The sequence below is a fragment of the Silurus meridionalis genome, chromosome 8 (genome assembly GCF_014805685.1).
Source record: "Silurus meridionalis isolate SWU-2019-XX chromosome 8, ASM1480568v1, whole genome shotgun sequence".
NCBI classification, from domain to species: Eukaryota; Metazoa; Chordata; class Actinopteri; order Siluriformes; family Siluridae; genus Silurus; species Silurus meridionalis.
In genome coordinates, this window is record NC_060891.1 from 5,726,703 (window position 1) to 5,753,878 (window position 27,176).

The 27,176-nt window shown below is 37.8% G+C and overlaps 2 protein-coding genes across 3 annotated transcripts; both read right to left on the bottom strand.

Moving 5' to 3' along the window:
• klf11b (Kruppel-like factor 11b) lies at positions 1-3,161 on the bottom strand. The gene is made up of 4 exons (XM_046855993.1): positions 2,975-3,161; positions 2,001-2,258; positions 810-1,650; positions 1-701 (listed from the first exon to the last, which is right to left on the bottom strand). Exons 1-4 carry the CDS (start codon positions 3,014-3,016, stop codon positions 424-426), a joined length of 1,419 nt encoding a protein of 472 aa, XP_046711949.1. The 5' UTR covers positions 3,017-3,161; the 3' UTR covers positions 1-423.
• Positions 3,162-10,727: 7,566 nt separating this feature from the next.
• Positions 10,728-25,944, bottom strand: grhl1 (grainyhead-like transcription factor 1). 2 transcript variants are annotated; one of them, XM_046855979.1, is made up of 15 exons: positions 25,773-25,944; positions 23,148-23,334; positions 22,507-22,580; positions 22,053-22,419; positions 21,458-21,540; positions 21,027-21,183; positions 20,821-20,932; positions 19,684-19,778; positions 17,234-17,480; positions 16,916-17,043; positions 15,112-15,140; positions 14,604-14,689; positions 13,684-13,769; positions 12,596-12,660; positions 10,728-12,479 (listed from the first exon to the last, which is right to left on the bottom strand). In XM_046855979.1, exons 1-15 carry the CDS (start codon positions 25,790-25,792, stop codon positions 12,365-12,367), a joined length of 1,851 nt encoding a protein of 616 aa, XP_046711935.1. In that variant the 5' UTR covers positions 25,793-25,944; the 3' UTR covers positions 10,728-12,364. The 2 variants fall into 2 exon arrangements, with proteins under 2 accessions (XP_046711935.1, XP_046711936.1); XM_046855980.1 differs by lacking the exon at positions 25,773-25,944 and adding an exon at positions 25,687-25,758.
• Between the last annotated feature and the right edge of the window lie 1,232 nt (positions 25,945-27,176).

Consider the following 27,176-nt stretch of genomic DNA (forward strand, 5'->3'; position numbering starts at 1 on the left):
TTGATTCATCACCGTTTACTGAAAATGAGTATTAAATTATATGATTAGCAGAGTTCAGATAATTATTCATACAAAGATCCATAAATGTTCAAAATTGTCCTGTATTTAGGCAGTAAGAAACAGGCCATTTATTTCCAACACAATTGAAAAAGAAAAAAATTATATATATATATATATATATATATAAACATAATTAAGACAAACATAGTAAAAAGACTTTGGCAAAAAAAAAAAAAAAAAGAGTGCATGAATGATTATAAAGTGAGTAAACAAAACATTGCGTTCATTGCAAAGTGTACAAAATGAATGGAAAACAAGAGAGAGTCCAGTGCATGTCCATATTTGTCCATGAGAATTAGCAGCCTCGTCATTCCAATAAAGAGTCTATGTGTAACTGAAATAAAAGATTTGCTCCAATCAGATTTAGTTTGAGGCCGGTAACAGCATGCTGATTGGCAGAGCCTTGGCTGTTGTAATTTTGTTGAGATTTCGAACCTCTGTTTGCCAGGAGGGTACCTTCTTGGTGGTCATGTGACGGCGAGCATGTTTAGTAAGGTGGTCACTGCGCATGAAGCGCCTGTCGCAAACAGGGCAGATGAACTTTTTCTCGCCGGTATGTGTTCTCCGGTGACGGGAAAGCTCATCAGAGCGTGCAAATTTTTTGTCGCAGCCCTCCCAGTTACAGCTGAATGGCTTCTCGCCTGCAGGAACGAACAAAAAGACACTTAGAGAAACACTACACATTTTCTGACTGCTATGTAAACAGTATGCATATTTAAGTAATCCAGCAAATCTGATTTTGTCCTTACCTGTGTGTGTTCTAAGGTGTGCCTTGAGGTGAGAGCTTTTAAAATAAGTCTTCCTGCAGCCAGGGAAGCTGCAAACATAGTTGCGCCTACGAGAGAACTCTGATTGTGTGGTGCCACTCTGCCCTGAGGGTAGATAGATAGGTGCTGGTGCCAGAGGCAATAGTTTGGTGTTGCCTACAGTCACAACTGCCTGCTGTGAGCACGGCGATGTCTGAGATACAGAAGCCCGGGGCATTACCAGCATCACAGTACCTTGTGGAACTGAAGAACCAACAAAAATTGGTTGTGGCAAAATTGACTTTGAAGCGGAACTCTGGATAAATGCTGCGGAAATAAGTCCTGGTTGAGCCACTGGGAACATCTGGCATATGATAGGTGGACTGGCTGTGGAAAGTGGTGAATTAGAAGTAGATTTGAAAATGATTTTGTCATTGGAGGACTGGCTACTGCTGTTTACACATGTTGCTGATGTGGTGCTGGATGTGTGGGATTGGCAAGGTGAAAAGGCTGGTAAAGGAACTTGTGGCTGTTTTGGCGGCTGAATGTGTATGGGGGTCGATTGTTGATGTTGGACAGCGTGTGGAATGTTCTGGTAAACTGAACTGTCAGCTGTGTGCCGGATGACACTGGTAGCCATGGATCTGCAAGGTTGAAAAGAAGGTTTCTCAGAAGTGGGAAACCTCCCAGGAGCTGACATCTCAGAACAGGAGGTCACGACAGGTTGCTGGAGCCTGGCACTGATTATACTGGTGCAAGTCTTTTTTACAGGGCAGGGTGAAGAGGGAACTGGGATGTGAGCAGTGGTCTCAGGAAAACTGGGGCTGTGAGGTGGCGTCATACACTGAGGAAAGAGGAAGATAAAAAAAATGTTAGACATTGCGTTAAGGTCTACAATACGAACACATGAAAACCATGCAAAAATATATATGTTTATAGTGCCAAGTAATTAATTGCACACGGACACTCATGCTGAAGTTCATCCAGCAGAGGAGGCTTATCTATACAACTACAAATATCTGAGCAACCATAAAGCCATCTCAGGCAAACAATTAAACACCGTGAAGAAACACCGAATTCACATATAACAAGGCTGCGTGTTATTTGAGGGAAAGTTTTGATTTTTAAGAAACAGCTTATAAATGTATATTGCACTTTTCCTTAAGATTGCATTTGTCTGTTAAGCTTTCTTACCAAGGAGGAGAGAGAAACAAAGTCTCCAGGGGTCTCCGGGGGTTCAGGATGCAAGAGGGAATCGCACGAATCAGAGGCTGGGGTCAGAGGACGAGGTTTCAAGCTGCCGGATCTTTGGGATGACTGAAACCAGGAGCTCATGCAGACAAGGGCTTCAGCCGCCTCCAGATCGTTGGACTCTGGCACGCTGCACAAAGAGTGCTCACTGTCATGCCTTCGCCTCTCCATATACGGCCTGTGAACGTCCATCTGAGCTCCCTGAGAAGGACACAAATACATAATATACGCTTTAGGAGGACTTTCCTGGATGCTCTTGTAAAAAAATGCAGCTTGAAAAGAAAAAAAAATGCCCTTTGTGCTTCAGGAAGCCAACTATTCCCAATGTGTAAAACAGTTATGATTCACACTATGCCTCCCAATCTCTCTCACACATGCACGTACACACACTCACACTCACACACAACAAAGTGAGGAGTTGTTTACAGACCTACTGGATGGACAGAACTGCGATTATTAAGAGTTTTCAGCTCATTCTGAGACTTCAGTTTAGTCTTTACATCAAATTGTTACACAATTTACACAAAATAAACTGCAGCTGTGCAAAGCCACTTTTAGGACCCATCCATCACCTTCCCCTTTGTCTCTCTAGTACAGTTCATGAAGATACTTTGAAATATATATCAGAAGGTTCCCCTAAGTAGAACCAATTTAGAAAGCCGGAACCATCTAATGAACCCTTGAGGAACCTTTGTTTTGTTTTCTATAGGTGTAAAATCATAAAGCAAATACAAACTCACCAGCCAAAAAGTAGCCAACAAAATACAAAATAACAATAGGATTAAGTAGTAAATGCCTGTTTATGGTGAGTAATATACATGTAATATGGGGACTTTGTGTGAATCAACAATAACCATGAGTCTACTTGCAGTTCTAACGTTAGTAGTGAGTAAATAAGTGTGTATATTTGTTCTTACCTGAGATGATTCGTCTATATTCGGGAAAAGCCGCGTGGACATGTCTTCAAAAATGCCTCTTATCACAGAACAGAACAAAGGAGTCCGTGCTACTGAACGCCCGTGTAGTGCCGATTGAGACCGGAATTCAATTCGCTTTCACAACTCAGCCCTGGCCCCAGCTGAGTAAAACAAGTCATGGGGGGAAAAAAATAGAAAAACAAAATTCACAACAGACTGGCGGGTGGCAACATGCTGCCAATGAGAAACGAGCATGCGTGGCTTCTCGTCCAATAGCGTGCGAAAAGACGCGTGATCAGCGCATGTCAGCGACGCGATTGGACGAAGTGGGGTGCGCGGCCGCGGGTGGGCGTGTCGGGGGAGTCAGCGGTGTCAGAACAAACCCGGTGAACCGCGTGCCGGGAAACTGTGCGAAAGGTCACAAGAGCCTTGAGTAAAGCGCTGAAACAGTGAGTAACAGCGCTAGGCTTGGCCGGGTGGGTCAGCTGTAACAGGAGAAGCACCGCTCATACATGGCACCTCTATCTTTTTTTTCATAAGTCATTTGGGAGCAAAACAAAGTTTTATGAAGAGTTCAAGAGTTCGGACCTCTGTGGCTGTAGTGGTTGGACCAATGCTGCCCACTGTGCCACCCAAGGGATGATCTAAGGAATGCTTTAGCAATCTGTACAGCACAGGAATGAGGAACACAGATCCATAAGCAAATTATTAAACATGCACATGTTTGCCATAAAACAGCCCTGAGTTGCAGATTACTCATGAACAAACATCTTAACATGCTTATGTAAGCATAATGGGAGACACTTATTGACAAGTTGGACTCCTTTTTCCTCATATCTAAATCTCAACCCTCTCCCACACAAACATGTATATGTTCAGCATAAATCGAGAGCTGGTATGACAGTTTATCTATGAATATAGGACTTCTTTACTTGAATTAAATATGATAACACTAAGAGAAATGACACTGAGTTTCTATCAGCAATGCATATTGTGGAATTAAATTGAGCAGCGTTTTCTTAATTACCTAAAATATTACCTAATGACGACCCAAAATCCTACTTTTGTCATAATTAATGAGGACTAAAATGGCTACAGTAATTATTGCAATGTGCTCTTAACAAATATTATGTTAAAGTTGGTTAAAGCACTGTAATTCACTGTCAGAATAAAAAGTCATGATAATATAAATATATATAGTATAATTAAGTATAAGTATAATAAATATATATATTAAAAGTGGAAAGTTGTACTGCAGTCGTTTTCACCCTCTTGGAGTTAGAATAAATTTTTTATCAACTCTATTTATCATTTTGTCATTTTGTTTACACTACTTATACCATAGCAGTTTGACAACAATTCTAAAATTAAATAAATGTATAGTTTAAAAAATCCTCGATCCAACATCCTTTTTTGTATTTTTTAAGTCACATGTAAATAGCAAGTTAGTTCCTATCATCCCTGTTATTAAATATATAAATAGTTTCCTTACCAGCTTCTCTATTCTCTCTCTCTCTCTCTCTCTCTCTCTCTCTTGTTCTCTCCCTCTTTAAGGACTTAAAACAAAAAATAAATAAACTTTTAGATAATCACATTACTAATCAGAATCAAGAATTCAAGAATGCACTGAAAATGCTTGATGTTGCTTTATGCCATTTACTGCTTCAAAAGACCGGATGTAAGTAAAACAAGCAATCAAGCAAACAAACAATAAATAAATAAGGAGTTATATAACAAAGATTAATTCCTTCTTGGCAAAATGATAGTTACCTACATTAAGTTGTGTATGCTAATACCAGCAAGAAGTTTGATAAGTTTGATAAGTTTATAATTTTACTGTTTAACTGTTTAAATTATATATATATATATATATATATATATATATATATATATATATATATATATATATATATATATATACCAAAGATTTCCAGCAGTAGTTTTAGGTTACTTGTAACATACGCTAGGTGTATGCTCCATCGTAGAAGTTTAATCTTTAACTATGAACTAATAATCACCTCAACTATCTAACCATGACCCTAACCTCCATGTTAAACAACTAGCACTATTCTTAATAACTACTGGAACCACTAACAAAACCTACTGCATTTTATAGGGTTATGTTTAGAGCTGACAATCTCAATAACAGCAAAGGTATACGAGGAGCTGCCAGACTCTGATTTGATGAGTAGTTATTTCATTACCCAGGTAGGCAAGAGCATGAAAATCTATGCAAGGCATGTGCAAAATACACTCCTTAACCAAACATAACTAAGAAAAATCAACACCTATTGCTTTGCTTTTATAGATTGTTTCTGATAAATAGGCTAGTATTATTAATAAAAATGTTTAAGGTTGAAAGGATTGGTCTTATATATATAAAAGGCTTACATCTGACCAAAACTTTCTATATGACAAGTTTCTGCTCATCACACACCTTTGGCATTATGGTTTAAAATCACTTTATGTAGTTTGAGGTAAACCAAGGATTATGAAAGTTTTATGAATTATTACACTTTAATGGTTTATCTGCTAGTATAGTTTGCTTGGATAGATGCTTGGAAGTTGGAAGAGCCATCAAAGAGCTATTTCTAATTACACACTGAGCAAATTCAATAAATAAGTATTTATTATTTAAAAAAAAACTTTCTTTCAGCTTCTCCCGTAAGGGGTCGCCACAGCGGATCATCCGCATGTTTGATTTGGCACATGTTTTTACGCTGGATGCCCATTTCTAACGCAACCCTCCCCATTTATCCGGGCTTGGGACCGGCACTGAAAGTGGCTGAGGTTGGTTCCCTGACCGGGGATCGAACCCGGGCCACAGCGGTGAGAGCGCCGCATCCTAATCACTAGACCACCAGGGAACCTAAATAAGTATTTATTATAAAATAAATATAAATAAAATAAGTATAGCACTATATTTCAAAAATTATTTTGCAAAACATAACACCTGTTCTTGCACTTCCTGGATCATGGTGCTACTATTAAATTATGCATGTACATGTGTAGATATTATGGTGTTATCAGTTTTTATAATAATGATATATTATATAACTATTTTGAAAGGAACCCTATTCTATTCTCAAAGGTGTCAACAGCTACAGCTTTCTGGAATTTCTGAGCTTTAAAGCAAAATGAGAGATCACTGAAAGCTAATTTTTTCCAGCTTTCTTCATAAAAGCAGCAGAAATCCAAAGCAAAATGAATAAAATTCACCTGTCAGTACAAGCAGTTTACTGAAGGCGGAAGGATGTGAGCTGTGAAAGACATGCATTTGTGTGTGATCACAGTTATGGTTGCTTTGTATGGACTTGCAAAAAGCATACTTTGAATTGTGAAAAGAGCCTCAGCTTTGTGAACCTTTGAAAACAAGATGGTGTAGCCATGATCTGTGGTCAACAAAGTGCAGGATAATCTTTTGTGCTGTTTATTATTTATGCTGTTAGCATGTGGCTATCTCCTCTACCATCATACAGTTTTTGTGGAGCAAAAAAAAATCTGGTTTTGCTCTCTGACTGCTGGGATTTTGTTGTTAGCAGTGTTGCATCAACTACGACACTACATTACATTATTATTATTATACAATAATGTAGGATAGTGTCTGGTAACTTAGGTAAAAAAAAACAAAAAAACAAAAAATACCCAAAATCTTTTTTCCCCAATCATCCTGTTTTTGGGCATCTATTTCCTGGATGTGCCTGAGTCAGCCCACTGAGGAGGTGTGGAGGTCGATAGGAGGACAGAGTTCTTCCTGAGTCACGTAACCATACGGATCCAAAGCTGGCACATTGCCAACAACACAGAAATACCATCGAAAATATATGAGCTGCATGTGATGTGTGGGCATTAGTGGTGATATAAGTGGGACAAGAGTGGCACAGAAACTGGAGGAGAGGTTATGTAGCTCAAATCAAATCCCAACCGAGTAGTGTACTTCTGCTCTGTGAAACTTCAGAGGGGACTGTGGAAATGTGAGCAGCACTATTCCTGGTAGGGTTAAGTATAGACTCGCATGCTGCTTGTGGCTCAGTGGCAGCTAAACTCAGTGGAAAGTGTCAATTGGTGTTAGTCACAGCAGTAGTCCTGATGACACGTTGATATACCGATATGCCCACTCTAGAGCCTTCTCTAGTGGGTGTGTATATGGGTGAAAGGGCAAGTTGATTTGTTTTGTTGAAGGCTGAATGTCAGCAAGTCTGGTCCTACTGTGTGAAGCACACGTAGACAAAACACTGAAACCTGCCTGGTTTAAAACTATATAAAAACATTTCACGTATCAGAAAAATAGCTGATATGTGAACTATACTTAATTATTTGTTGCTGTATATTTGGATTACAACTTTCAAATAAATTTCATTAAGAACTAAACTAATTATGACTCCTAAACCGTGTGAAATCTCAACAATCAGGTTTTGAGGTGGGGCACTGTTTACCTTATTAGTAGGGAAAGTTCAGCACGGCTATATTTAGATTTCAGTACGTATGTTTGTGTTGCAGAGAGGCCGGAAACACTGTATTTTTACTGTATGTTTCTTTGGGGCCTATGAAGTTAGTAGTGGTCTAGTACTTAGTGTTATAATATAGTTTTTTGCACAACGGGTAGTCACATGTCCTGTTATACTCAACCTTGTCTATACTGTTTGTGAGTCATAAAATTCACCTACTGTTTTTATGAGGGTATATAATATGTAAATGTTATATCTCTGCAAGCTGCTATTTAGATCAGGACATTCACCAATCACTGAGTGACTGGAGTAGAAAATACGTTCATGCCTGGCTTTGAGCAAATGCGAATGGACGAAATGGACGGTTTTTATAAGGAAAATTTATTTGAGCATGCATTTTTTGAACAGAGATGCATACAGTATGTGTATTGGAAGTCCAACTTTTTAGTGAGTCAGATCATTTGACTCAAAAAGGCACAGAACTCAAAAAGTGACTCATTAAAATGCAAAATGTGGCTTTTTAAAAAGTTTTTAGTATTGGTAATATTCTGTTCCTTGTTTGTTTGTAAAGAATTAGTTTGCATAATGTATAATATAAAATATATAAAAACCTGCTCTAATAAACAGGTGTTGAAATTAGGTTTCCATTGAAACCTTTTGATTAAATAACACAGCAAGACTACTGGCATTAAATAGGTTCTAATATTCTAAATATATTCTAAGATTCTTAATATGTAGATAACATCTACATGAAAAAAATTGTTATATTCGCAAGTCAGCATTTAATGCTCACCTATGATGACACATCAGTAATGGGCATGTCAAGGCAAGTTTATGAATATAATCATCATCTCTGTAAAACTGCACAGTTGTTAGCATGGAACACATTCAATAATTGAGGTAGAATATCTTTTTAAAAGTAAAACATATTTGCTGCACATTCAGATTTTAAAATGATTCAGCGAATATGACTGTGTTTATGATTAGGAACATGTTCTAATGTTCTATGTTTTTTAAAATTTGTTTTCAGTTTACAATCGTCTCTTTGGCTCCTTTAATAATATATCATTTTATTTATGAAGTGTTTTTTAAGCAAAACAGCCTATTGCGTATAAAAGTGCTTATAAAAGCTAAGAACTGATCAACATGATGCAGGCCATAACATGTTGCATGACTAACTGACTGATCCCCTTTGTTGAAATGTGCATGTGACATAATCAGGACATCTAAGCACGAATAGCAGGACATGCCTAAAACATAGACAAGCAATCTTTACATAAACTAAGAGAAGTGGAGTATAAAAGACAAATTCACTTTTGTGGTACAAATTGCCTCTTGTGCTAGTGTTTAGCTAACAGTTCTTGTAACTGGAAATAAATATAATTTGCCTTCTTAAATGTCGGCACGCTGAGTTCGGGCTTAGAGCTTGACAAGCTAGGGTTTGAGCGAATGGGCACAAATGGGCTACAAATTGCACAAATCAATGTTGTTAAATATGATTGGCAATAACAGCTAAATTTCCATTCTTCAAAAATGTATTATTATTGTTATATATTTGACCAATTATTAATTATCCTGCTTGACAGAAGAGCTATATCTGTCCCCTTAACCTTGTTTGACATGTATTAAATCAGTGCTATTATTTCTTCAAGGTAGCATTTGTCAAATATTAATAAATTGGAAGGGGTGATGATAGTTGCTTATTGTTGGGTTCAAGGCCACCTTAGACAGAGTCAGGACTGAGATAATCTATAGATATAAAATATGAAGTATCATAAAACATAATTTGTTTACTTATGCTTCACAGTGTATAGGTAATAAAGAACTCTGCATGCATGGATTAATGTAGATTTTTGTATTTATGAGAAAGATCTATAAGAAACATTACATGTTATTCTTTAGAATTACTGATCGAAGCTTTAATAGAAAAGTGCAGGAACTATGTAGAGCATGTGTGGAGGTGTTCCAATCATTTAGCAAGAATATCCATAAAACATTAGCAGTGCATTTCCAAAATAATCAAACTAATACCAGCATGAACATCTGTGTAGACATCAAGTATTATAGTAAACTTGTTTTTCTGGTGATTATATTGTTCTTTTTTGAAGAACAGAAATAGTGATGACAAATAGTGTTAGGTATGTGTCACCCTTGTGATATGTTGAAAACAAAGTCATGAAGGGAAATACCCTTTCTTTGGCCCATTATTTGTTCAGAAAGTAGTTGTGGTGGTCAAATGCATTTGTTTTTTTTAAGATGTTTAATGAATTAAAAGGACAGGATGTGGGAGTGTACTAGAATAGGCTTGGAGCAGCTGTGTCCTCAAATGGCCCTTCTTGTTCAAATCCCTTCACTCTGTAATACAATTTCTAAATGTATTTTTATGTCACTTAAAAGCATTTTACCCATCAATAACATTGATATTTTATAGAAATAATAAAAAAAAAAACAGCAGCAATGTTAAAGCAACGTAGATACTGAGCACTTTCATTGGTATTTTTGCTGCTATTAAAAGCTAAAAGCATTTTTTATCTGTTCTCATTTAGATTTTAGTGATATGCTAAAACATGAAGGTGCAAGATGTAAAAAAAAAACAAGTACAGAAACAAAATGGATAGTAAAACACTAAAGAAAAAGGGTAAGAGAAAGAAGGGGGGTAGTAAACAGAAAGCAGATGGCTAACCACAGAGAGCCATGGTGTCCAGGCGTTGGCTGCCTGGTTAAAGACTAACCGGAGCTCTCCTCCTCTTATCTCCAACCCACTGCTCCTAGTACGTTTGTAAACATACAAAACTCCCCTCCCACACACACCTCAGCACACAGCCTTCTTAAGAGTATTCTCATCTCATTATACATTCAAGCTTAAGCGTACATTCCTGTTTGAGTTGCATTATTAACTATTGGTTTTATTAATATTGTATAAGAAATTTGCTTTGATGTAATAGTCTTGTAATGTATATCTTAAAGCTCTAAGACTTGTTCTAGACAATTCTCATTAAATTCCTAAAATGAATTATGTAAAAGATAAAACAGTAATTGTGCAAGCTTTAAACGTTCTGTCCTCTTTGTTTTTGAACCCTGTCAGAGAAGTTGTCTATAGATGGAGTGTATTAAAGTCACATGTCTATGATAAATCTCCGTATAGCGTTGTGGAACACAGGGGTATTTGAGGACACAGTCCACATTTCCACACCCACTTCCTGTTCTTCAGGCAGATGGGCCATTGGATAACAGACTCTGTTTCCAGGACAACTGCTTTGGCTGCAACCAATAGAAAACCCCATGAAAAACACATGACCAATCACCACAGCTAAGCCAAGCTGGCTTTTATTGCGACAAAAAGAAATTGTGTGCACATAACAGCTAAAGCCATAGAGCAAATAATATTTGAGCATTTCCCATTCTGATAAATGCTGCCAGATGACCTTAACATTAATCTCACAGAATTACAAATCTACCCTTTGTATAAATACACCATACTTTTATGGAGTTGATTTAATAAAAAAAAAAAAAAAAAAGTGTTTTAACAAGTAACAGTATTTAACAGCAATGCACATTTTGTTTGCAGAACAATATAAAAAAATACCCCAGCCAAATATAGTAATAAATATATAGATAAGTACTTTGATATAAAAATCAGCAGATAACTGAATTAGAAAACTGTTTAAAAAAACCCTGATGCTATACAGTCTGTAGCTTTAAAAAAGCCTCCAAATAGGATGATGAAAAAGACAAAAATATAGACAAAATCAAGATGAAGCATTGATTCACGGACACTGAATAAACTATCGATAGTCTAAACGTAATACTCTTGCATGTCTTGTTTTGCAGGGAAGTTCTGGTTCCGTATAAATAATTTATATGGTGCTGTTGGAAAAGTTTACATTTGTGGGGGTGTTTTAGAATTTTTTGTTTGTAATCAGGAAAAACCTTTCAGATCAGAATCATAAAAATGAATAGTTTCTCTGTTATTTATTTTATTTACAGTTTTTTTATTTATGACCCTTCATAATAGTTTTGCTAGTTAACAGCACCGGAACCAGCAGCAAAAAAATCTGCATGGACTCTCCATGGAACTTACGTTGCACTATTTGTTTTTCCACCAGGGACTTTACAACAAACAAAAGAATTCCTTGCTTGTATCCAGAACAATTACTTTCCACTGTGACATGCAAAAAATACAGAATTCACTTAAAGGAATTATTACCAGTTTTTGAGTGAAATTGTATTTTGTCCCAATGCTTTTGTTTATACGTAGAAACATAACATGTACTTATATACACACACACACACACATATATATATATATATATATATATATATATATATATATATATATATATATATATATACACAAGCAACACTGGTGACAGAGTACCTCATAAAGCTGCTCAGCATGGGGTTATGCTGTACACACTAAATACTGCTCAGTGTTTATGTATAAATACAGAAACCAGTAAAAATGCCCAAAAATCCCTCTAACAGCAACAATACCCCATTTACTTGCATGCTCGCCTTTAAAGATGAGGATCTCCAGTGCTGTTGGTTTTAAAGCTCTATAACACAAATTAAATATTTAGAGGGAATCTGACTTTGGATTAACTCAGCTCTTTCTTAGATTCTCAGATTATTAAAAACCACAGATATTTTTCACTTTAAAAATAGAACATATGGCTCAAAACCTCAGGATTTATATATCAAGGCAGATACATTTTCCTTGCTGTTCTCATTTCACACATTGCATAGTGTGGCATACACTTCACATGTCATATTAACAACACACAGAAAATAGGTTTCGGGCAGATTAGGGGGAAAAAATCTTAGTCTCAGCTACATGTAGGAAACCACAGATAAGAAGTGCATGGAAGGCCTGAAGTACCTCCAAGGCCATGGACACAGACATAGAGGCATGTAAACAAGTCCTTATTGGTGAGCCGGCCATTCAAATCTCAGTGAGAGTGAGCTTCACCATTCCACCCATCTCCTCCATCTGGATCTGAAAGGTGTCCTCGTTGGAGTAATGCTTGATAATATTATCATCCATGTTGACCAGAATCCTGTCGAAATTACACAATTAGTCTTTTTTTAGTAACTCAAATTGTGCAATACACAGAAGGTCATGGTTTAGAGTATGCTTACTCTTACCCTCACCAAGTCCAAAAAAAAAACTTACCCTTTTTTGCACTTCTTGTAGACCTTCCCCAGTTTATCAAGTGGAACTTCATACTTGTCTGAAATCTAAAAGAAAGGAAACAAGGTTAAATTTTTTTTTATAAATATTACCACAATAAACAATTCAGATTCGTTTTGGGGGAAGTATGTGATCCCTCTGCAATGATTTAATGGAACATTTGTAAGCGAAAGCAAGTGGGTGCATTGCCAAGTCGCATCATAGTTTAACTTATTTTAAAGAAGGCTTAGTCTAGCGAATTGACCACCCCTCCTCCCCTGCCCACTGCCCACCTGTCATTCTACTCTCCACATTTCCCCATAGCCCATACCAGTGTAATGTGCGTCTACAATGTCATCATTCACATAACCACACACATCTACGCAAACACACACACGCTATATATATGCACAAACAAATGGAATCATTCCATTCCTCATGGTGCTGGCCTGTCTGCATGCTTTGCTGGCCCTTGCTATCCTTTGCCTGTGATACCTACTGCCATCTGTGTGCCCTATTACCTAGATTTCTTGTTCTAACAGTGGTAAACATCATACACACATTCCTGTCCACTGGACTTCAAATAAGCCATGCCAAACTTCTTATAATATGCATGTGGCCTGTTGTGTCAGGATATAGTGGTTGGGAAGATGTACTAACATAGCACCTCTCATTTGATTGTTCGCGCTGATATCTATGAGAGCGGTGCCAAGCTTGGACCTTACCACTGTGCCCAACAAGTTGATTGGTGAGGCATTAATGAATACATTTCGGTTCTTGGAAATTGGTTTGGGGATTACTAGATAGATTATGGTCTATACTGTGGCTTTAAAAGGATTACATAATAACTGAAAAATCGGAAAAAAAAACATAGTCCATGCATGCAATTTTCAGTTTATTCCTCATGATTCATCTGATAGATGGTGGGAGGAATTGCTTTATGAAGCAAACCATGACAGTAAAAAAAAAAAAAAAAAACCAGGTACCACATTTGTCTTTTTTCGTTCTTGGGAGCAGGTGTGTTTGGGAACAAAAATGTTAAAGCCTGGGAGGCTCAGGGACAAGTTCAGGAAGCACTACACTTTACTCACCGCTTCAACCAGTCCTTTCAGTGTAGGAGTCTTCAGCATGAGGGCATCAAAGACCTCCTCACTCTCTTTTCGCACGTACAGCAAAACTGGAAGAGCAAGAGAAATGTGGTCAATTATAATCTTACATACATATAGAAATATGCACACGCACAATTTCTCTGGACTTTTCAGCACTGCGATCAGAATTTCAAAAGGGGAAAAAACAACAAACTCATTTACCAGCAATAAAAATGCAACCTTATCTAGTTTGTTATTGCCAAAGCATAGCAGTGTCTTAGGAAGAGCATTTGATCTGCTCTGTGTGTCCCTGGCTCTAGTGCCTTTGCACCTCACATAATGTTCCCTTCAGTCAAAGATGCTGCCTAAACTGCAAGACCCACACCAACTTCCACAGTCTGTTTGAGGAGTGGGCAGACTTCTGGAGTGGGAGGCAGGTTTGAGTAAATGGAGTAAAATATTCAGTGTGGAGCCCAGTGATAAGTATTAGAGCAGAGAAGTACACAAAGCAATGTTGATTTTGGCACAAAACCAGTCCAAACAACCATATTTACCTGCACCCCACTCCACAGCTTACTGACCCATACAATCTAGGTCATAGGTTGTAGGAAACATAGTCACGTGTTTGCTAATATGTACTTAACATCTCACCAATGTTTTCTCCACTGAGTGCAAACGGAAAAAAAAAATACACAAGGGACCAAGATATACAGAAAGAGCATGATTGGAGGAAGAGATTGGTTTTAAACAATGAAGCACCTTAAAGGGATGGCCCACTGAGTCAGTACCATGGTGACAAAAGCAGCCTATAGTGTATTACTAAACAAACACACCCCTCTCTCATGCATAGAAATACAAGCAAAATGTAGTATAGAAAATTGCTGTGTAAAATGTAGAAAACATAGCAAAATAGCATTGCACACCTCTCTTTGGTTCATCCACCCTGGCCAACTTATTAGGAGGAGAGCCAAACTCATCTTCTGAGTAGGGTAATCTTTTCATTCCTGAGCTGAAAAAAAGAGACACATTAAGGGGATGTGTGCGGTTCTTAGAAAAGTGTATTAGACATTGACCCAAAATAATCCAAAACTGTGTTCCTGACTTTCCTGGTATTTCTGGACTTGGCTTAAATTTGACTTTTGCCCTATAAACCAGTGCACCACAGAGAAATAGAGAGTTGCATCATTCATTCATTCTTTTTAAGTAACTGCTTAATCCTGGGCTGAATTGTGTTGGATCGTAAGCCTATACCAGGAAAACTAGGCATGTAGCAGGAAAACAAGTAAAATGCCAGTCCATCGTAGTCCAACATGCACTTAAAACATTCATTCATACCCTGGGAAATTTAGCATACCTAATTCACCTGCTGGCATGTTTTGGAAGAGAGGAGGTATAACATATAAATTAGCAATATATCACTTGCAAACCTACCCATCTTCTGCATCCTCAGGAGTGAAAGGCTGAAAGAAAAAAGAAAAACAAAGGGAATATTTAATTACTAAAACTGTTCAATTGTACAGAAATTATATGCAAATGATATCAATAGCTGATGATCATGCACTTTTTCATCGCATTATTTTTTAACCCAAGAACAATACTTAAAATACATTAAAATATGTATACAGCTTGGAGTATGCTATTTGTAAAATAATGATTTTGTTTATTGCAAATTTCCAGGCACTAGATATCTATGCACTAGAAATTTACAGAAAAACTTTCTACACACCTGACATATTCAGAGGATGCATGAGTAGTGTAACAGAGCATAATCTGTGCTGTGATTTCCATAGTGCTTTAATAATAAACTGTATTTGGCTTCTTATATAGATGTTATTTGACATACACTAATCAGGCATAACAGTATGGCCACTTATGTATGGCATTAGTATGGTCTAATATTGTGTTGGTCTCCCTTTTGCTGCCAAAACAGTCTTGACCCATTGAGCATTAACAGCATTAACTTCTTCAGCAATTTGATCTACAGTAACTCGTCTGTTGGATCGGACCACACGGGCCAGCCTTTGCTCCCCACGTGCATCTGTGAGCCTTTTTATGACCCTGTCTCTGGTTCACTACTGTTTCTTCCTTGGACCACTTTGGATAGACACTTGTCAAATTCACTCAAATCCTTACGCTTGTCCATTTTTCCTGCTTCTAACACATCAACATTGAGGACAAAATGTTCACTAGCTGCCTTACATATCCCACCCACTAACAGGTGCTATGATAAAAAGATACTCAGTGTTCACTGTTCATAATGTTATAATGTCATAATGTTAAGCCTGGTCAGTGTATATGACACTGTTATTTAAATTATTAAGTCAATTTTTGAGATAGAAGTGGCAAGTTTTTTTTTTTCATTTTTACATAAATAACATAGCCCAGAAGCCTTGTGTGTGTGTGTGTGTGTGTGTGTGTGTGTGTGTGTGTGTTCAATGAGACTGAATCCAATATAGGTTACATGGGTTGCACTGGAGCTGCACCAACAGTGTGTTTAAACAAACGTTTTTCTGTGTTATTCAGGACAGTAAACAGTCAGAAGGTTTATTTTTGGATTTGTACTGCTCTAGGGGTCAGCACTAGACCTGCTGGTGTACAGCAAGTAATGAGATCAAAGGTATTTTTTATGTACCCTTTTCACCAGTGATCCAATTGAAAGCTTAAAAACATTTAATCAATAGAGTTATGTTTAATTTTTTAATATACCTATAAATAAAAGTAGGCACGTTTGTAGGATCTGGGCAGGCTCTAGGATTCCTTGCTATCTATCAGAGTCCAACTTGATAACACAAAAATGTGCCATAAAGAGCTTGTTTCATAGAGGGAGCATGCTGTTTTCACGTGTTAGCTAAGTGCAGCTCTGAGGTCATCCTGACCTGACTTTTGGTTCGTAATCTTTCGGATAAGTTGCGGGAAACTCTACTGCTAACATGTGAAACGAATCAGAGGGGTTTTCCTTTGGTGTATTAAGTACAGAGAAACAGAATCTATGATCATGGAAAAAGTCATATTCTAATTTAAGTCTGCTGTCACAGAAATTGCTCAGTTCAAAAAATGTATTACAAACTGTATACATGCACCATATTCAATGATGTTCTTGGATTGTTTGATGATGGTTTGTGTGTAAATTCTTTAGTGTACATGATCATATATCTTATGCACTGATGATGAACAGTTATTTAGAAACACCATTTTAGGAGGAAGAGGACACATGATGACACAGGAAGTTACTCACATGGCGCTGGAAATTTACAAAGTGGATGTCAGGAATGAAAAGGACGGGCTGAGTTTCCAGATCTGTCATCATCTTAAATACGGTGATATCACTACGCTTGTGCATCAGAGGCATTTTGGCATCCACATCTAGAAAGTAATCACATATACATATAAACATTAGAGTCTTTGTCTTTAGTTAAAAAGGCAAACAAAACCTACAAAACCATTGTCCATGACAAATAATCTGCCCCAACTATTTTGTGCGTTATAATATATGTTATTATTGATTATCTCATTATCAGGAATGGAAAAATGACATAAAGATGTCCACACTCACAGGCAGCCATGTTTGGGTTCACTTCAGCACATTTGCCCTTCCTGCGTGACTGCTTGCGCTCCTCATCGCGGATCTTCCTCTCTGCACCCTTGTCGCAGAATACCTTGATCTGGCAGTAGGCACGGTGTATAGGCTTGTTGCTGCGGTTGTTGTAGCTGTATGTGTCGATCTGCAGGTTCAGCGGGAGACCCTTTACACCCTTCTGAGAGGAAAAGTCTGTGCTCAGGCAGTTGACCGAGATGAAGATCTAAAGACGGTGGAGAAGAAATTATCCATGAAAAGACATCCGCAGCTTATGATACAGTACAATATGGCTGTGGGGATCATTAAGCTTTTGGGTCATATTGGGAATATTGTTTACAGAGAGCACACTTCTAAACATCCAAATGTTATTCAACGTATAATTTATTCAATAAAGTATTTGAAATTATATTGTTTTTTTTATTCTAAAATTTGTATACAAAATGCTATTAAGACTTGCTGTAGTTATTTATAGCTGTTTTGTGAGTAAGACACAGAAGCAAAAAGTTGGTATATGTCGCCCCCTTTTGGCTAAGGCGCAATAACTCTTGATTCAATATGCTTAAATGTGTGATATATTTATAGTCGCAAACAGTTCTTAAATATTCTTCTTAGACAGACATACATCATAATATTGATTGGGGGGGGAATTGGAAAAGTTATATTTTTTAGTTAAACAAGTAATAATACAATTAAGGATTAAAAAGTCTAAGCAAGATAAAATAGAATTTTTAAAACGGTGACTTGAAATCAGAGCGTTATTTGATTATAGGCTATTTTATAAATGTCCACTAGGGGGCACAACTGCCTAAGATGTGTGTTTTTTCTCCATCATCGAGTCTGTTTTATAATTACTTTGTGTCTGTACACAGGCGAGTCAATATTCAGTTGACAGAGCAAGAGTAAGATTTCATAATTAATGCCATAATTCACGTTTTCTGTACTTCTTTCAATGAGTTCAATAACAAACAAAAAAGAACTGCATTGTGAATATATTCACCTATCACTTCATCTTTCTCTCTTGTGTCTTGTACACACACACACACACACACACACACACACACACACACACGCACATACACACAAACACATGCACGCACACAAACACAGATATACACAGAGCAAACAGAGAGCACTCTAGAGCACACGGATGAGTATCGTATGACCACATGCATACCTTGTGATCTACATCCTGGTTTTCAGCACGACACGCCACATAAAATGCATTTTAGAAGATTCATTAACACTATCACTTATAAACCTACAAGAGATGGTGATGGTGATTTTAGACTATAAAGAAAACTCTGTCACTGACTATTTAAGGCTGAAAAGAAGTTCGACCAGCCAGTAGTGTGGATTAAAAAAGTCAAAAAGCTACTTGATGAGTGACAGGTTGTCCAAGACTTGTCTTGATATACTTGTTGAGCTGGATTCCATAAACTGTCAGTGGTAGGTTTAAGGTCTTGGAATCTATACTTTCCTTTACGTTTCCTCATTCTTTTTTGGGCAGTGCTGCGTCTCACCCAAACATATCCTCTTGGTGCATCACCTTAGCATACAATAGTGTGACAGGTGAAATGGGTTGCAAACTAATTCTTAATAACTAACACGCTAACACACCCACAAGCACAACTTTACTCTCTCACACAAGCTTTTACCCTTCTCTGACCAAAGAAAAGAAGAATCTGTATTTTCTCTCTTTTTTTAATAATGCTTATTTGACTATAATAAAAAACCTAGGTAAAGTATTATTTAATAAAAACACACATAAAACCAAAACACAATATAAGCCATGGAAACTCCCTGATTAGCACTCGCTTGCTCATATTCACTCCTAATTACACCCTTCATACCAGAAGAAACTAGGCACTTGGTTTGTTTTGCCTGAACGACAGCCATTGTTTGAGTAATCACAATGTGCCTGACATTGTACTGTCTATTTTGAGTCTAAATCTCTTACATAGACCTGCTTTTCTAAAGGTCAGGTTTATTTTAAGAGCCAAGTAAGGTCTGTTAAACACACTAATATGGCAACAGAATGGTTCAATAAAAGCTAAATATTTTACTGCACCGTAAACATTTGACCGACTACTAGACTGTAACCTGAACTAACAAAATAAAGTCTAATCTCTTTACAAATCTCAAAATGATGTGATGCCACATAGCAAAAGGACAGAACATGCATAAGAACAAGTATCTGCATTGTCACTCTATTCTTATTACTAACCTTCGATTCACACTTGGGAAAAAAAAACATCAAGTTAAGTGCTTGATATTAAAATAACAATAGGGAGATTCTTAAGCAACATTTGGTGGAATTTAAATGCTTATTAACAGCTAATGACTCTCAGGTGAAACTTGATTTTGCATCGGACTTTTAACTTTCAACTGAAACCGAAAGATAATTGAAAATGCTTTCTAAAGCTTACCTTTGCCTCCTCATTGATGTCCCATGTGAAGGAGATAGCGTTATAAGAGATCTCCTCAATATTGCTGATGGTATTAAAGCTTTCTTTGTAGTCAGCTGTGAACAGAAGAAAATGCTGAGGTTAGCACTAAAGGATCAGGAGAAGAGAGGAAAGGTTGAAGTTGTGAAAGAAAAGACAAAACAGACATGAAAAGGTGCTAAGGGTTTATATAGTACAATAAGGAAGAAAAGAAGAAAAACAGCCACCACTGGTTTTGTAAGCCGCTAATATTAGGCAGGTAATACACGACCAGCTCCATATACTTCATGTGTTCTTGTTTTTTTTGTTTTTTTATTAATCTTAAGAATTTTATTGTACACCAATAAGACCATGAAATCTCTATAATATCCGATTACTGCAGCTTCTTTATGACAAGTAATTACTAAATTACCAAACTTTACCCAACCCTCTAAGGACAAAAATCACTGCTATTACTATTAAAATATACATTTAAAAATATAAAAAAATGGCCAATTAAAAGTAACGCTGGTGGTCGAAAGCTTGTTTGTTTCGATATCAACAGACTCAGTAAGAGTCTGTAAGACAATGTCTTCTTTGTTGTGTTTTGAATTGAGTGAGCTAACGTCAAGCTCTCCTTTTCGAGGTCGATTCAGACAGTTTGTCATGTTGCATTGTTTACCTGCTACCCCCATACACTGGAGCACAGTTTGTAGATGGTAAACAAACAGGATCATTAAGCTCTTTCTACCTCCACCCCCTTTTCCCCCACCCACTTCCACTGTAATATGGCTCTCATCTTTGATCTATAGAGCATTCTCCGAGGCTATTACGCAGCATCACCTAAAGGCCTTAGTTAATATTTGGTCAAATGAGCTTTGAACATTTAAGTATGTTATTATTCCATAGTGACCTCATATGCATACCTTTTAGTCTTATATATATGATACTTTTGCTATGTGTTAATGGACTTTTATCATGAATCAGGTGTGCATGTTTGGAAACATTTGCAAACACCCTTTTGAAACTCTATTTGGTTTTATCTTGTCCTGAATAGAAAATAATGGTATAAACTAGTGTCATTATTTTTCCAGCACAGGTGAGTCATGAAGGAAACATGGGCTCTGGGAATATAATTACCGATGTCAATGCATCTCTGTTTGGCTGTGTGCTGTCTGGAGTGCCAATACTTCCAATGCTTGAGCTGGTCATCTCTGCACTTCTCCTCACCGAACACTACCATTACAACACTCTGTAAAAAATATGGAAAAAGGTTTACATATTTTCATGACAGAATTCAAGTTTCAATTCTAAGTTGCTTAACAAACAAACAGACAAACACTTACCCTGACTTTGCATATGGGGTGGTGAAGAACTTTGCTGTTGTCTGTTTCCTTTAGAGTGATAGGGTAGAACTGTCCCTTGTTGAGGTATGTCATTGTGCCATCACCTGACTTCTGACGGAGGGACTTTGAGGCTTCCAGTGTATACTCAAAATTATTACTGGAAAAGATAGACAAAACCAGTGAAATTCAGCTACATTGAAGTTCCACATGTAACCAGTGACACTCCAAACACTACATTACTCGGATATGAAATGAATGTATATACATTTTTGCTAAAGGTTTACGGTCACAAGAGGACTATTCTCATTATTTGCTTGTAGGCTTTCATCACAACAGAGCATCATTTAGGAAATATCTTTACAGAGTTGTCTGACATAATCTGTGTACTCCCAAGGGGGTTTCTGTGGAGTGAGGCAGGGAGTATGGCCTACCCTGACACGGTGTCGAAGGCGGGATAGTCCTCTTGTGCAATGGAGGCCATCCGTAACTGGAGATCCCCTGGGAATGAGAACACCTGTGGAGCACAAAAGAGTGTCCGAGAGGGCCCGGCTTCAGCGCAAACAGCCACACCGTGGCCCTGCTTGCAGCCAGGCAAAGCCTGCAACCACAGGGCAAACAAAAAGAGAGCTTCCCCCTATGCTATCTATGTGTGCAGGGTTTTGTTGGGCATTCTAATAATCCCCCGCCCCTCCATAACCTAGGTTTTAATACAGACTAGGAGAGAGTTTAAAAGAGAGAGAGAAAAAAGAGTCACTGAGAGAAGGCCCTGGCTTTTGTGAAGCAGGAAAACACAGCACTTTATTGTGCCAGCGAGACAATGGCATAATGACATGTTAGCCGCTTTTCTGGCTATGTTCAAATAACATTACAAGCAGTACACTGCCAGGCTCTAGAGTTTTGCCATAAAGGTGACATTATATGTGGATTGAAGTAGGGGGCTTTGTGTGAGAACAGAAGAACCAAAATCAAGGTAGTGGGGGAAGGAAACAATAAGTGATTGAAAAAATAATGGGAACGTCAACCTACCTCCTGACCCCCATCCTTGAAGGTCTCAGGGAAAGTCGAATCGGGTGTTCGAGGCTGTGTGTTGGGACTGAACTGATTGTGGGCGAGCTGACGCTCGAACACCACTGAATGACCCTCGGGCTCAGAGCAGTGTGGGTTCGGCACAGTGACAGAAAAAGCATGCGATGGCTCCTCAGTCTTTACAGGGTAATTGGGCATAGCAGCAATTGACACTGTGACTGTGGTGTCGGGTGAGGGGAAAAGCGCTCTCTTGTCCTGCACCAGCTGGTTCCCAGGGAGCACAATGTTCAGTGGGACCCCTTTGAGAACCTGGATCCTGCTCTCAGCCGATGTCATTGAGGCCTCTGGGATAGGTGCCATGAGGTTCCTGTTGAAGAGGAACGCAGACATCACGCAACAGCAAAGATAACAAAAGGGTCGTCCATAACCACTGCTTTGAACAAAAATACGTCACCTTTTGTTGGGATCCACATCAGAGCCTAGGATGTCGGTCTTTGGCTGGGATATTGTCCTCTTTTCCCGTGGCACCTGTGGAAGGCAAACACAGCCTCTATAAAGCTGAACTACACACAGCTTTATCTGTATAGATGACCTGTTGTTTAATCCAGTGGACATACAGTATATTCACTGCCCTATCTTTATCAGTGAGCTACGTCTATGATATCAGTATGGGATGTCAGATTACATTTCACAATTCTAATCAGACTAATTCTGAATGTTTAAGAGAGTCTATAGACTAACAATGTACTAAATACATACATGCATACACACATTTTATTACAATACATTTATTTAAATAATTTAGCTTTATCTTTTTATTTTGGTATTTCAGAACATTGTAAATATATACAGTTGTGTCTTTCATGTTGAATGTATAAAGTACAGATTTCTACATTTTATGGATTTCAGTATATGACCAACCACTGACTTGATACATGTTTTAACACTGTCACGATCAGCTATTTGCCAGTGTATTAAATGTATCTAAGTTTTATATATTAAGTTTTGCTTATGGGCTCTAGTAAATTCCTTTACATAAATGAGACAAAGCTGATGACTCAATCAATAAATCAAGTGACAAGTGTTAATACATACCTTGTAATAATCATAAAGAAGGCCTAGTGCAGCAGCACTGTCCTCATCTCCATTAATGCTCATCATGGCCTTGGTGGCAGCTGTAAGAGGGTTTTCCAGGAAGGACTTCCATGCTTCATCTTCACTGGTGAAGGCACGACGTTGGTTGTAGGCTGGATCATTCTGTAGCACCAGCACTGCCCGCTTGCTGTGAGTGATACAGAGATGGATATGAGGGAAACAACACTATTAGTCATCTGTCAAGGTCTAATTCTTTTTACACAAGAAAACACTTGTGTAAAGAATGGGCTAAAGAAAAACCTCAAGTGACTGAACGTGAAAAAACAAACAAACAAAAAAAAAACTAAACAAAAGTTATACCAGCTTGGTTGGGCAACAGTGAAGTGACAGTGACAAATGATGATACATCTTGTACATAAAGCAGTTAAAGGTTTTCTTTATAATAGTGAGCTAAGGTAAACCCATCTGAATGTGGAATAAATCTCGGTAACTTCCTGTCTGACTAGATGCTCTACTGGCTCTTCCAGTATGATCGACAAAGATTGTAGTTCCTCATTGGGCGGCTGTTGACAATCTTGACAGAATGATCTTCCTTGACATTACAAAGCCTTTTTCCATCACCCAATGCAAAGGCATATTGTTCTTTTTACTCTTTGACTTCCTTTTACTACACCTGTAGCTATTATTTACCAGGAGACGTTTTCTGCATTTGACTCACCTATTTTTTTTTAGAAAGCATTTTAATTAACTAGAATGAAACAGTGTGTGTTTTAAACTGGGAGTAATTATATCTACGCAGTGAAGGGAGGAGATTACAAATGACACCTTCAAACAGACATTCCCCACACTGCAGCTTTGTTTCTGTTTCTTAGGAAACTTGGAAAGATTACGTTCTTGACAGGAAGTTTAAAAGTTTAGTAATAATCACTCCAAGTTTGAAAGCAGTAAATGACTAGGTCCTTGAAAGACTTCATTGGTGCCATTTTAAAGTGAAGAGGTTTTGATTCACAAAGCCAATATTATAATACATAGTCATGGAAACACTGGCGCGTCCTTATAGGATAATTGTTGACGCAACGTGGATTAGCAGTAATCTGATAACTAATTGTGTGATTCTTTAACCCCCACTCCAGCTCCAGTTGTTTGATTTTAACACTGCAACCTGATAGATCCGTTATCCTGGGACAATAAAAACCTGAGTGGGAACGAAATCCCGCTACTAAAAACAACAGGGCTGATCATGTGTGAAATGGGTAATGATAGGCTTTAGACCGTATCCTGACTATATCCCGGTGGAGAAATAAAAAATAAGAAAGGTTTTTGCCAGGATTCCAAGGAAACAGCTTTTTTTTTAATCACTTTACTGTACTTTACCTATGATATTTCAAAGTAAGTACACAATCAAATGGCGTGTAGGTCTGTTAGTATTATTGTAAACAACTATTTTACTAGATATGACATTGTTTTGAATGTGGTAGCAGACATGCAAGAGGACACATTTAAATCATACACAAGCCTGCGAGGAATTGGAACCAGAAGTAAACAAATTTCACTGACAAATTCTTTCAAACACAAATTGGCCTGGCAATGTTGGTCTTGAGAGTATCGATTAATTATATCAAACTTGTTTAAAATTCATGTTTTGCCAGAATGGATCCTGAATCTTTATGTAAGACATACTGTTTGCAACTAAAATGTCACATGACCTGAAATCCTGCCCTGAGTAATTGTTTCTTGCTTGGCTGTGTTTTAAGGCCAACAAAGCGACAAACCCCAACAAACAAAACGTCATTCTGACCATTTGCTCTACAAATTGGTTTAGATTTTCGACATTTTCTCGAATTTACAAAGGGCTTAGACACAATTTGTTGTCTGGAAAAAAAAAACAGCCAACGCCTAAAAGGTGTAGGATTTCATTAGTCAACAGACTCCGCACTAAAAAATTAAGAAAAAAACCCCACCGATGAAACCACATAAAAACAAACAGCCGGGTGAATGAGTTAAACTCCATAAATTGTCATCAAGCGATCACAAGTCTGTCTTTCAGTCTGTCAAAAGGCTTAAAGTGATGGGAAATAGTTTCAAACCTGGATCAATGTGCTTTAAAACAGTAATAACTACAACATAGAAATAATAGTTTTTGGTAACCGCTGTGTAAGTTTTAAGGTAAAAAAAAAAATGATGACAACTGTAATGTTATGTGAAAAAAAGCAAGGACGGAAAAGAGGTAAAGCGCACGGAGGAGCTCGCGCGGCAGGTGCAGTACACCTGTGCGCGCGTGCGTGCGCGCGCGTAGTACACGAGCAGCGCGGGTCTGAACACGACAGGTGGAGCGAAGCCGAAACTCCGCAGTCCATAGCGAACTTCTCAACACTCAGCTCTTTCCATTTAATGAGACTTTCTTTTTCTTTCTTTAAAAAAAAACCGTTTTAAAAGCAGCATGTTAAAAGTTTCCAAATATTCCCTAAAAGGCATCTGGGTGTAAAAAATAAAATAAAAAAATAAAAAACCCAAAAACATAATAATAAAGGTTTTCTACATTTCAGTCCGTACGAAGCGTTTCTCGTGACAGCTGCTCCAAATGTTTCGAGTCCTGTAACGGACCTCATCTGTACACACACTTACTTGTCATGCTCCTGTGACATCTCGTTTTGGTCGGACTGGACTTTCTAGTTGGTACTGTATATCCGACCCGTCTTCTTCCAAGCAGAGGAACGAGAGAATGAGGGTTACCGTTGCGGCTGTCGGCGAGAGAACGGGTTTTGTTAGCTTTTCTTGCTTTTTTGGATATACTCAAAATTTAGGGCCGGTTTTACCTGTGACAGGGCATCGGATTGGGTTACACCTGAGGGGCGGGGACTAATAGGGTTTCAACTTCTAATTGGCCCATCAGCGCGGTAAACAAAGATGGCCAATCAGCGAGCAGGTGGAATTAGCGGGACCTGGTGGTGCCTGGGAGTCTCTGATCATCTGGCAGAGGCTAAAACGACATTTCAGTAATATATTTTATGTATTACCATCCTTCTGGCTTACACGGCGATTATTTTTGCTTCTGATGCATTCCTGCTTTCTCATTCAGATCTAAAAAAGTGTCCCAGACCCCTTATTCCTGCACATTAGGCGACTTAATTTTGAGATGGTGATATTAAGATGGTGATTTCTGCAAAAAAGAAATGAAGAACATTGCTGTACCCTAAAGACCACTGCTGCAGCTGTATTGAACTTTTAGTACAGGTCATGCATTTGAAGTGGTTAAAGACCACCTCACAGAGAAGAATTGATACAGTCTAGTAACCTGTTTTCCTTTTACTTGTTTTAGTGAATCGTTGCTCTTTAATTATTTATGACGGATCAGAAACTATTTCCAGCCTAAAGCCTAGAAGCAGGTTTATCATCTCACTCTCACTTGCACTGTAAATGAAATGGGGAACCACTTTCTGTTGAAACCAACTCTAAAGAGAAGCTATTATGCATTGCGAAAAGGGAGAGGAACCCATTCTTAATGATACCCAGTGGTGTTAAGGGGGTTTCTCAAAATACCAGGATCAAGTGTAATTCCAGTAGGCTTAATCCACAATCTGCTTCTAAAATGATCAATTGTAAGAGGCAAGGATCACATTATAGAGTGCACAAACATGCATCATTCATGCTTAAGATAACAAAATATGTGAAAATAAAAATATTGGTAATCTAACATTGAAAAGTAAAATGTGGTTGCACCCTATAAATGTACAATCAAGAGGGAACAGTAAGTGTATTAATTAAGGAAATAAATATTTATTTTATTATAATTGAATAAAACTGTTTAAACATTTTTTTAAATATTTGTATGTCGGTGTTTATTCAATGATATAATCAAAATAAAATCTGACAGACTTACATATTAAAAACTTCAGTAACATTCAGATAGACATTAAATGCCTGTACTCTAAAGATATGCAATTTGTTACTCTTCACAAATAGTTTGAATCATGGCAAGCAGTGTGCCTAGCATGTGGAACTATACTAAAGCAAGATTCCTGATAGGTA

What these genes read in the sequence shown, in the direction of transcription:
- klf11b (XM_046855993.1), bottom strand. Translation starts at nt 3,016, where the DNA reads ATGTCCACGCGGCTTTTCCCGAATATAGACGAATCATCTCAG. An exon ending in ATATAGACGAATCATCTCAG is followed by an intron (nt 2,259 to 2,974) that starts GTAAGAACAAAT and finishes TGTCCTTCTCAG; the next exon opens with GGAGCTCAGATGGACGTTCA. An exon ending in ACACCTTAGAACACACACAG is followed by an intron (nt 702 to 809) that starts GTAAGGACAAAA and finishes TCGTTCCTGCAG; the next exon opens with GCGAGAAGCCATTCAGCTGT.
- grhl1 (XM_046855979.1), bottom strand. Translation starts at nt 25,792, where the DNA reads ATGTCACAGGAGCATGACAA. An exon ending in TCAAGGATGGGGGTCAGGAG is followed by an intron (nt 21,541 to 22,052) that starts GTAGGTTGACGT and finishes TGTGCTCCACAG; the next exon opens with GTGTTCTCATTCCCAGGGGA. An exon ending in TACAAGAAGTGCAAAAAAGG is followed by an intron (nt 12,480 to 12,595) that starts GTAAGTTTTTTT and finishes TAATTTCGACAG; the next exon opens with GATTCTGGTCAACATGGATG.